At 56.4% G+C, this 11,163-nt stretch overlaps 4 protein-coding genes across 4 annotated transcripts; 2 read left to right on the top strand and 2 right to left on the bottom strand.

Annotated features, from left to right (window-relative positions):
• Positions 1-61: 61 nt before the first annotated feature.
• JCM15063_003368 (uncharacterized protein) lies at positions 62-4,197 on the bottom strand (the record flags this gene model as incomplete). Its single annotated transcript, XM_076675289.1, has 13 exons — positions 62-703; positions 823-953; positions 1,025-1,075; positions 1,164-1,375; positions 1,470-1,582; positions 1,659-2,083; positions 2,164-2,260; positions 2,349-2,783; positions 2,855-3,139; positions 3,238-3,428; positions 3,507-3,750; positions 3,822-3,953; positions 4,027-4,197. 13 exons carry the CDS (start codon positions 4,195-4,197, stop codon positions 62-64), a joined length of 3,129 nt encoding a protein of 1,042 aa, XP_076537373.1.
• A 115-nt stretch (positions 4,198-4,312) lies between these two features.
• Positions 4,313-5,083, top strand: JCM15063_003367 (uncharacterized protein; the record flags this gene model as incomplete). The annotated part of the gene is made up of 2 exons (XM_076675288.1): positions 4,313-4,951; positions 5,027-5,083. 2 exons carry the CDS (start codon positions 4,313-4,315, stop codon positions 5,081-5,083), a joined length of 696 nt encoding a protein of 231 aa, XP_076537372.1.
• A 117-nt stretch (positions 5,084-5,200) lies between these two features.
• JCM15063_003366 (uncharacterized protein) lies at positions 5,201-7,256 on the bottom strand (the record flags this gene model as incomplete). The annotated part of the gene is made up of 2 exons (XM_076675287.1): positions 5,201-6,286; positions 6,348-7,256. 2 exons carry the CDS (start codon positions 7,254-7,256, stop codon positions 5,201-5,203), a joined length of 1,995 nt encoding a protein of 664 aa, XP_076537371.1.
• Positions 7,257-7,723: 467 nt separating this feature from the next.
• JCM15063_003365 (uncharacterized protein) lies at positions 7,724-9,748 on the top strand (the record flags this gene model as incomplete). The annotated part of the gene is made up of 4 exons (XM_076675286.1): positions 7,724-7,842; positions 7,910-7,977; positions 8,050-8,195; positions 8,273-9,748. The coding sequence occupies 4 exons, from the start codon at positions 7,724-7,726 to the stop codon at positions 9,746-9,748; spliced, it is 1,809 nt and encodes a 602-aa protein (XP_076537370.1).
• Between the last annotated feature and the right edge of the window lie 1,415 nt (positions 9,749-11,163).

Below are 11,163 nucleotides of genomic sequence, written 5' to 3'. Positions count from 1 at the left end.
GAGACAACATGGATTGATCACTGTGTGCGAGAGAGAAAAGAGGCAAGGTAATCTGAACAAACTAAGTCAAAGACGAGCTGTTCGCCGAGGTCCGATAGTGGTCATGAGGCGTGTAAGAATATCCGTCTGGGGTCCAGCCCGTCGGACCCTCTCCTGGAGTCGCACCATCCCGAAACGGTTCTGCGTCGTACCCGCCACCTCTGAAGACCGCGCTCTCTTCACCATAGACATACTCCTCCTCTGACCGTTTAGCTGGTGAGACGTGGTCGTAAACATATTCTGGCTCGTTTCCGTACGCCTCCTCGTATGTTGTAGGGTAATCCACTTCGTTGGCTGGGGTTTCAAGCTCCTGCGGCCGGTCATGTTCCGAGTCATTGATTTCTGGTTTTAAATGCTCGTCCTCTTCGGGTTCGCCTGTACCTCTTTCCTCATAGGCTTCGTTTCCGGTTTCGGGTTCATCATGCCTTTCGTCCTCGTTTGCATCCTCATCATCCTCATCTTCGTCCTCACTGACTTCCAACAGCGCGATCCTCATCCTCTTCTTGTCCTGTTTGCGTTTGATCGACAAGTCTTCGAGGAGGACCAGCAAATCTTCCTGTTCTTTGTCCGTCTCGTCTTTCTCGCTTCGTGCGAGCGATAGTTGAGCTGCGAGTCTCGAAATCGTGTCGCTGAGCGAAGCGACTTCAGTTTGGAAAGCCGATCGCTAACAGACACCAAAAAAGAAAAGTCGACAAAACATGCCAAAAGACCATCAGCAAGGGTGAACTGTATCACGTTGATGAGGAAGAACGCTTGTTGGGAAAGGAACTTGGGGTCACTCACTTCCTCCTCACGTTCTGTCTGGACCTGTTGCACGAGGTCTCTCATTTCTTCCAACTCTCTCGCCTGGTCCGTCAGCGAAGCTCGCAGCGCAGTCACGAGGTCCGACGTTGATGAAGCGTCGATCGAGGTGCCTATTGTTATATTCAACCAGCAGACGTGTCAGCCTATTCATGAGGTCAGATGCAAGGGCAGAATCTCTTACGCATGGACGTCGTCGCGTGAGGATCAACCAAAATCGCACGTTGGACTGCGACTGTGTTCCACAATGCCAAGATGGTCCGGGTCAGTGAATTCATTGAGCGCGAGAGACGTAGCGAGGCGCGAAACGAAGAACGACTTGCTGTAATTCGTTTTCAGAAATTCGACAAAGGTAAAATCGAACCACAACCCGTCTTCTTCGCCTACCCCGTCGAGGGAAGAATCGTCACTGTCTGACAATTCCAACACGTTTGGGCCGACGGTCCTGAACCTCGGATCTTCTCGTAGTCGGAGGATCCTCGAAACGAATTGATCAGGACCGACTCGAGATTGTAGGATCGGATGCAGTGTTTCCCTGGATTGGATTTTCCGAGCAATTCCACCGATCAGCTCACGACATCTTGGAAAGTTGCTGAAGAAGGAGAGACAGAGAGAAAGAGAGGAAGTACCTCGTGATGGGTCCAGGTTCGCGATTGTATTCGTAGCAGATTCCAAGCACAAACGCGCACAATCCCTGTACGAGCGAGTCGACCCCCGATGCTTGTGTGACAGGTTGTATCAGCTGCGGTCACGACCAGGTCAGCGCCTCGGGTTCGCGACTGAGGAAAACCGAGAGAGATGGGTGCTCGAGACTCAACCACTTGGAGGTTCGAACCCTCACTGAGGAATTCTTTGACGGTTCCAGGACTCTCCCACAACCAGGTCGCGAGTGCGGTCAAGTATCCGATCATGACTCGACTCCATTCGAGAAACACTTCGGACCCTAGACCTTGATTCTGATTCATCGCTTGTTCGCGTTGTGCCATCATCAAGTTGCCAACGAGGATCGCGACGAGGGAAGTGCGCTCGTCCTCGTCACCTTCGCCACCCGGTTCCGTGTCGGATCCGACGAAATAGATCCGACGCGCGAACGCTTTCGATGTTTCCGAATGTAGCAGGAGGTGCGAGAAGAGGAGTGAGGCGAAGAACGAAGGTTGCGAGTCGAAAGGTTCGTTGCGACTCGAAGTCGGGAACACTCGAAGCGCGTGTAGCAGGATCGATCCGGCAGATTGTGTTCGTTGACCTTTATGGGGACGAGAGCGAGTTGATGTGAGTGATCGCTTTTCTTTGAACGATTTGAAAGAGGGAGAACCCAATGCATACCTGGCGAGCCGTCGGGTCCAGGAAGATCTTCGGGTTGAGGTGCAGACATGGTCGAAAGAATTCCGAGTTGAGTCTCGGTCGAACCCGCGACATAATTCTAAGCGAGTGGCCAAAGGTTTAGTGAATCGAATCTACCCACCCTTTCCCGACTGTACCTAGATCTCGCCCGGGTTAGAAAGACATACTTGAAACAGGCTTGCAGCAGCAGCGCGGAGTCTCAATCCTTCTCTGCCGGCAGTGACACTATCCCCATTGACCGCGAGGCTGACGACTGCCACGACTGCCGGTACCGGAGTACCCTTTTTCCATTTCCTGCTCCCAACAGCGTGACCGTTGCTTCTCGGGGAATGAAAGCTGTCGTCGACGGTGCCTTCGGGGTGATGTGTCTGTGCGTACGAGTCGTTGTGACCGTATTCCTGAGAAAGGTGTTGAGACTGATGAGCCGAGTTGTAACCGTCCGAGGCGGTCGATCGTGCACCGTCGTCATCTGTAGGGCCTGTCGGATCGGCAATGAATGCGGGAGGAGCTCTTGGAGGGATCAGAGGCGTGACGATTAGCGACGTGAGCAGTTCTTGATTCGGTGGTGACAATTTCAGGATGTCGGCCAATGCGTGCAATGCCTGTCATAGCCGAGAGAGTCAGACGTCATGGACTTGACTGTTCCAAAAACGAATCACATGTTTTCGCGCACCTGCGATTTGACCATGACGGGTGCGTTGCTGGCCAACCCGAGTTCGATCAGGCAGCGGGTCACTCCGCTCGCCAACAGTGCTTTTTGGTTGCTGAGTTTGCCGCTCCCTGCTCCTCCCACGAGCATGCGGACGATCGAGATGACAAGTCCCGCGTTGATCGTTTTCTGTTCGGACCACGATTGGAACGCAAAGGTCGACAACGAGTTCGAGTTGAGTGCATTGAGCCTTGGAAACAGCAACAGCGGTGCAAGCAAGGGGATGCAAGAAGTTTCGCGAAAGTAGTTCTGTTCCAGGGGGATTTCGAGAGCGAGGGTCAGTCAGTTCCGGACGTACTCGTTCCACTATGCGGGAGAGAAAAAGGGTGAGCATGGGTTTTGCTCACTTGGTTCGACACGTTCCACCTCAACAAGCCCGCGATGGCTGCGAGACAGTCTTGTACGACAATGCCCCCACTGCCAATGCCCCCCTCGTTCCGGACGATCGAGAAGAGTTTGTCGAACGCGCCTTCGAACGCCAACAATTTCTGGATCTCTGCGTTCGATGTCGTGAGGGTGATGATCAAGAGGAGTGACTCTGTTCGAACGTTAATTTCAAAAGTGTCAGTGGATTCGGATTCGGGTTGAAAGGGGGAAAATCAAGGTTTCGGCGTACCATTGCGAATGATTTCGCGGGAATCGTCGAGGGTTTCGACCAGTCTGCCGATGCCTCCGGGGCTCGTCAGAACGTACCCTTGCACCTCGCGACTGCGGTTGTTGAGCAAGATGCCCAAGAGTTGCAACGAGAAGAAGCGCAGGTAAAAGTGAGTCGGAGTGAGGAGCGTCAAGAGTTTGTGCAGTGGTGAGGGTGTCGCGAGGAACGAGTCTGTGTTGCGTAGCCCCGAATCGTCCCGGACAGGCTGCATCACAGAAGAAAGTGCATCAGCTCGCAGGGGCGAGGAGCAAACAGTCGGGAACTCGGTGAACGTACGCGACCATCTACTTCTTCAACCTCGCATAAGAGGGACAGAGTTTCGACGACGGCCTTTGCTGTCTCGACATCCTGAGCAGCATCGTCCTCGAGGACACCGAGCAAGATCGGAAGTGCTCTCGAGCCAACTTCCTGTGAATTACGATCGAGTTGAATGAGGATTGCGCGTTCGGGGGTGAAGAAGGGAAGGGAAGCGAGTACTGACCGACTTCCAATCGCGACTGAGGCCTTTGAGCGAGAGGAGTGCGGCTCTGCGTTCGTCGGGCGAGTCGTGTTGAAGCAAGCGGTCGCACAGCTTGTCGATGGTCGACGCGGCGGACTGTGGTTGCGCCGATTGCTGAAGCGAATTGTACCCTCGCGCCAACGTGGAAAACATGGCCGCCTGTCAAAGAGGGAAGGCAGGGACGAGTTTGACGTCGAGGTCCCCCACACCGCCTGCATCTGATCAGTCTCATCTCTCTCTCTCTCTCTCTCTCTCTCCTCGACGAACCATGCCGCAGCCGAGGAATTCAAGCGAATCTGGCGCAGTCGCATGGCCAACTATCTTGCCGCCACGAAAGCCGCTCGAACTGCACCAAGTCGCGCCTGGGATCCTCGTCGTCGATCACTTCCTCCCACCCAAGACTCTCGATGCTTTCCTCGCGCTGTTACAGTCTCGTTCGATTTCCTGGACTGCTCCAAACCCGATCCCCCGCAAGGGTGAAGCCGCACGTACGAACCATCGGTTTCAAATCCAAGACGACGAGTTCGCACAACGTTTGTGGACCGACTCGGGACTCGCCCAACTGTGTACCGACCATCTCGAGCTCTTGCAAGGACGAGATCAGGTTCCAGGTCGCGCGAAACTCCCGTGTGGCCTCAACGGCAACGTTCGGTGTTACCGGTACGACCCGGGCAGTTACTTTGGCCCTCACTACGATGACGATGTGCGAGACCCTACCACGGGCGCGACTTCTCAGTGGACTCTGCTCGTGTACCTCACTGGAACCGAGAACGGGGTCAAAGGAGGCGAGACCGCGTTCTATCCAAACCCAACTCGCAAGGCCAACGGAGTCGCAATCGTACCCGAATTGAAACAGGGTCGAGCACTCTTGCATCGACATGGTCGTCATTGTAGTCTCCACGAGGGCGTAAGTCTGTTCTTACTATGCTGCGCTTTCACGCGCCTGCGACTGACAGGTTTGTGACTCTACTATGCCTTTCAGCGACTCGTCGAACAAGGCACGAAATGGGTTTTGCGCAGTGACATCATGTTCCAATGACCGCTGCTACTACTGCCGCTCCTCTCAGATCTCCCGGGGTTCAATGGAGCAGAAAATCTCCACGGTTTTTTACATCATCTCCTCAAACGCCCAGTCCAGCGGCGATCCTCAGACCCTCTATCGACTCGAGTCCTGTTCTTGTTCTCGGTATGGAGGTGGATCTCGCAATGACTCACCGGTCGAAGGGTCGACGTGACCCGGCGGGTGTCGAGGCGGGGTCCGAGCGTACATCCGGGACGAAGGAGAGTGCGCCGGCGACCGTGATGCCGGCGGAGGAGGGGAAGATGGCGTACACGGTCGAGATTGAGAAGGCGATTGGCTCTGATGGTTGGACCCGTCGACGATTGGGGATGATTGCAGCCGCGATGTGACAATATACGGTGGCGGGAGGTTTTCAGGGAACGTGACCGAGAGTGGCAGCGGCAAGGGGACCGGCGGGATCGAGACAGGCACCACGCTCGACGAACTTGGGTCGAATCGGGTCACGTCCGCGAGATCGTCGAGGTGTTGATCGGGAGAGAGAGGTGGAGGAGGAGATGCCGGCATCGAGACGGGAGTACCTCGCTCAAATTCGGCAGAGAGCCTCGTCCCGTCGGAACCTACCGAGTCGTTGCGCGCGTGCAAGTCGTCCTCGACTTCGAGTGAGAGATCGTTGAGAGGCAAAGTCCGCGCGACTTCAGAAGGTGACGGCGGGCTGACATCCTCGTCTATCGCTGGAGGGGGAGGTCCGGCTTCTTCTGTCGGGATCGACATGGCCTCGTACCCATCGTACTCTTCTTCGTCTTCTTCTTCGCCATTGGGAGGATCGAGCTCCCGAGTCCAGCTGTTTGGGATAGAAGACGAAGAGGCGGCGGCGGCTGGGACGCCTGGGTCGTCGGCACTGTTCTCAAAGTAGCTCGGGACTGGGCCGTCAGCGACGAACGCTTCGCTCGGAGACTCTGTCGGCGGAGACACAGGAGGCGCCGAGTAGTCGCTCCATGGTTGAGGAGTTCCAGAAGGCTCGAGGCCAAAGTTCATGGCTTCCTTTTGCTTGTCTGTTCGCAATGTTGATATCGATGCAGGAACGATGGTTATAGGCTGTGTCAGGACTGTGTCTGACGCTGCAGTCGCTGATCCAGAAGTAGGAGCCGGGGCGTTCGAGCCCAGGCTGAACAAGCCGATCGTGACCTTGACGGCAAACGAGACCGTATGGCAGATTGTCGTCTGTGAGAAGGACAGGTCAAAGATATGAAGGCGACCGGGACAGGGGGATGCGGTGACAAACTTGGGTGATGGACTCGCACGCGAGTTCAGCGGGAGGATGCAGGACGAGCCTGATCACGATCGGTCGTTCCGGGGAGAACCTCGCTGACTTGCCCGAGTGAGCGAGGACTGTTCGTTGGACATGCTGCAGATCCGGAATCGTCGCCGCGTTCGAGCTCGTCGCAGCGATGGGTCTGACCTCGATCGTCCTGACAAGCTCAGCACTGACCGTCCGCAAACGTAGTCCGTCTGCGACTGCTTGTGCCGTGGGAATCTCGACGCGAGCGACCAGTTCGACCGGCTCGCCCGTGCAAAACACGGTACGTTGCAGCTTGACACTGGCGGCGACGGGATTTCGGGTCGACACGATCGACGGGCTCATCAATCTGGACGAGTCCAGTGGCGAGCTTCGCGCGAGATGGACCGGAGCGCAGCGGGCGATCGGGGGCAGGGCCGGGTCGGCGAAATGCAGTTCGGCAGTGAGGTGGTACTCGAGGGAGGATGTGCCGAGGTGAAGACAGACGGGGAGGTCGGGCGTGATGGTGAGTCGAAACGGCGAGTCGCTCGGGGGAAAGTCGTCCGCGGGCTCGACCGTGCTCGACGACGCCGACGACGACGTTCCCGCGGCGCCGATGCCCCAGATGACCTCGGTCTGTTCGCACAGCTCGATGGGCTCTGCGCCTTGGACGCGTTCGAGCCCACGGAACGAGACGACGAGCTTGCTGCATCTCGGCTTGGCCTGTGCGGTCCCGGCGTACTTGATCTGAACGTCTCCCGCGATGAACGCTGGACCATGTCCGAGGTATCCGAGCTGAAATGTGGTCGAGCCGACGAGCGGCGCGAGGTTGAGCAGGACCGAGGGCGACGTTGCTGGCGAGAACGAGGCGGTGTCGAGACCGAGCGAGTAACCGGGCGGACTCGAGTCGTTCATGGTATCCCTCTAGTGTGGATAGCGACCGTGTTCAGCGTGCCTCGATTGCTCTGCTCTGAGCGGAGACTGCTCAAGTGCAGCGAGTCGATATGAGGATCGCAGCAAGCACACCGGCCCCGCCTGGCAATCGTGCAATTCCCCAAGACTGGTACTCGTCTGGGTGAGCTGCCTCGCTTACAAGACTCTCAGAAGGTGGGGGCGGCTGCTACCCCAATGTCGGGGTGTGTGGTTCGAGAGAGGGAGGATTCAAAGAGGCGCGGTCATCGCTTTGCTGCGCCTCTTGGCCCCACCACCCCTCACCCAGTCCCGACTTTTGCGCCGCCTACGACACCCTTGTGGGGATAGATTGAACAGCTCGCGTGCAATCGTGATCCAGCAGGAAGGGCGTGCTACCCTGCAGTCGAGGTCGACGGTCACGTCTTGATCGCTATCCGGCATCGAGCTGCCCCTCGTGCGGGACGGCCCACATGAGCCGCGTGAGCTTCGATGTCGACCTGAACGACCCTCAAGTATCCAGTGCGGTCGCATCGCTGCTCGCACTGCCTCCGTCCGCCACGCTCTCCTCCATCTCGCCCTCCGTTTCGGCGTAAGTGCCTGTTCCTGGTAGCCTCGCCAGAGTGGTCAGATTTGAATCTGACGTCGAATCGACCCAGCGCACTTTCGTCCGCCTTGTCCTCGGGATCCGATGCGGCGCAAGATGCGGGACTCGACCCTCTCCTCGGTACGGTCCTCGACTCTGCACGTGTTTGGAACCCGCCTGGCTGACCATGAGCTGGCCGCATTGGGGCTCAAGCCGCACTGCCCAATTTCGTGTATGCCATGCCCGTGCAGCTCGTCATCCTCGGAATCACGCTGTGCTTGCTCGGCATGCTCCTCATTCATCTTCTCTTTACGATCCGCTACCATCTCCCGCTGTCCAAGCTCAACTATGCCCTACAGGTATGCTAGCCCCCTCGTCTCGTCTTTCTTCCCCGGGCCATGACTCTTGACCTTTAGCCCTTGTCGTTCTTCGCCAGACGTCCGCGGCCATGCTCTCGCTCGCCAACATCTCGATTCAATTGCGACTCGTCATGGTCAACCTGTACAGCAGCGGTCGACAATGGCCGTTCATGTTTGACTACATCGAGATCACCCTGCCCGATGACGATTGGACGACCGCGCAGCGAGGCGGCTGGCTCTGCATGCAGGGGTTGAATGCCTTGATCGTCCATTCGACCCACATCCAATTCCTGACGATGCTGTTCCCGTCGACCCTCGAAGTCAACCTGATCCTCGGTCTCCTCGGTCCACTTGCCCTGTCCACCTTTGCCCTCAGTTTCACGACGCTGTCGACGAAACCGGCCGTCAACGATCTCGGCGACGCCATCTGGAATACGGCCAACTCTTCCCTCACGCTCCTGTACACGATGGCTCTGTTCATCTGGGGCCTCACGCTGAACCGCTCGCGCGCGTGGCGGGCCGAGGGCGGCACCGCCATCTTTGGCGTCATGGCACTCACGCTCGGAGTACTCGGCACCGCGGTCAACTTTGTCGAGATCAAAGAGGACCGCATGAAATGGCTTCCAGGAGTCGTGACGTGCATCCTCTTGTGGCAGAGTTGGGTCGGGTTCTGGTGGTGGGTTGGCGCGGGCATGTGGGCCGGCGAGGCAGAGGATGTGCAGCGCAAGCGGGAGAAGAAGGAACGCAAAATTGAGGCGAAACGTCGCAGGAAGGAAGCCAAGGAGAAGGCAGAGGCGGAAGCGCTACGAGGTTCGACATCGTCTTCTCGAGCACCTTCAACCGGAGGTCCAGCTTTGCGACGTCGGCTCGGACGGAGCGCGACCATTGACGACCGGGCGACGTCCACCGAAGCGATCGAGCTACGAGATCTGTCTGGCACGTCGAGGCCTGCGCCAGGTCCGGCGAGTACTCATCATTTGACTCCTCCCCGAACGACGCCTTCGCGACTCGGTACCGATACGGAATCGACCCTGTCGTCATCTCGCCCAACCTCGCACCATTTCTACGATCCGGTCCTCAACATTTTTGTCCCGTTCTTGACTCGATTGCGTACCGCCCACGATGCAGCTGCGGTCGCACAGGCTGCGAAACCTCCTGGGTTACCTGAAGATGTCCGCAGAGGGTGGGGCATCAGAGCACTTATGATGCGGGGCAGGAAGGAGAGAGGTGAACGACGACAAGCGGCACAGGGAGTCGTTCACGACGGCGCAGAACTCGATGCGGCTGAACGTCGAGCCGGGTTCGAACTCGAGGGAGGTCAGCGTCTCGATGGTGGTGAACGTACCAACGAAGGTGATGCCGAGTGGGAAGACGAAGACTCTTCGCAGGATGATAGTACTGCAAGTTCGGGTCGAGAGCGTCGCCAACAAGACTCTTACCCGCCTCGAGCTGTCGATCAGCCAGCGCATAAGCACACGACGCAGGATCAGACGAGTTGGTGGTGGCGAGGTTGGATAGGTCGAGCCCGATTGAGGGATGTCTCGACTTGGTGAGCATGCGAAAAACTACGATTAAAGCTGTTGTGATCGACTGTCTCTCTCTCTCTCTCTCTTTTGGATGTTTGTCATGCTTGTTGTTGCCATTCTATCCATGACCTTTGCCTGCTCGGACATGTCTTCCAATTAGAACCTGCTTGAACTGATTGCGATCTGTACTAGCCAAAGGTTCGTCCGCTCGATAACTCTCTGACGTCGAGGCATGCATGAGGCAACGAAAATTACGTTTCAAAGGTGCGTCTCGATAGGGGTTTCGCCGCTCGAACGTGTCGCGGCTCTTGAAAGCTTCAACAGATAGCCTTTTCTGTCTCGATCGCAAGCTTGACTTCCCCTTTCCTCGTAATCCCCCTTGTCTCGGCGTTTTCGTTGCTCCTCAATCTCACGGTTCCTTGATCTGTAGCGAACGCTTCGACAAAGTGACTGTCGCGACATTGCAGTACAAAAGCGTAAACGTTTGCATGCACGCTTCGACCCATGTCGTTCACGTACAGTGGCAATCGCATCACAGGGTGGCTTCGGAGGTTTCACTAGCGTCTTCAACTCTGTCCCAGGCGAAACATGCGCATTTCTCAGAGACCTTTGTCGCCGAGATCCTCAAAAACTCTAGACGGGCTGTTTAGTGCTCGGAACCTGGTGTCGAGCTTCTCACGGCTCGACTTCATCGCGCCAGTCTACGAGAGTATTGGCATTATTTGCTCTTTTTTGCTAAAAGGCCATTTGTAACCAGATAAATGCTCCTTGCGAACCGCAATGGAGAAATGAACAAACCTCGCCGCTCCTTCAAGGCTATACTCGTGTCGTATCGATTCGGAGCAGATGCATTCCGACTCGGCGTAAAGACTTCAACCAGTGAATGTGCCGTAGGTGGAAACCGAGACGGCCTCGTCGACAAGGGAGAACCTTTTCGTGCACGCTCAAGACGGACGTTTTGTCTTTCCGGTACAGCTATGACTGCTGGTCTCGCAGCCGAAATCTAGTCACGGCTTAGCTATTACTCTGGAAGAGCCACACGGTCGCGCTTGCGCCGTGCGATTTTGACCTCAACGCGAGCAAAATTGCAAGCTTCGTTTCCCTTACCCGAGCGTTGAAGTCCTCCCTACCAGCCTGAATTATCAGAAACCTTTTGTTTCCGATAAGTGGGTCTGTGCACTATGCGGCTACATTCGAATGAAGGTGGCCCGTATCTTGAATACCAAGTGAGCTTCTAAGCAACCACTTCTTGTCATGTGTAGATCCATGGACGGAGAACGGCCATGACGATAGAGTCACAGAGAGAAATCATACGAAATAAAGACAATCGACCAAAGTGGGCTGGCGAGAGTTTGCCGGCTTGAACGAGCTCTTGATACGGACAAAATGCATCTGAAGCGGACCTTCCAGATCTCGAACGAGAACGGAATTGCCATAACAGA

The sequence above is a fragment of the Sporobolomyces koalae genome (genome assembly GCF_050403365.1).
Source record: "Sporobolomyces koalae JCM15063 DNA, S_koalae_JCM15063T_v1_ctg1, whole genome shotgun sequence".
Lineage (NCBI taxonomy): Eukaryota > Fungi > Basidiomycota > Microbotryomycetes > Sporidiobolales > Sporidiobolaceae > Sporobolomyces > Sporobolomyces koalae.
This window is presented reverse-complemented; position numbering and strand designations above follow the sequence as displayed.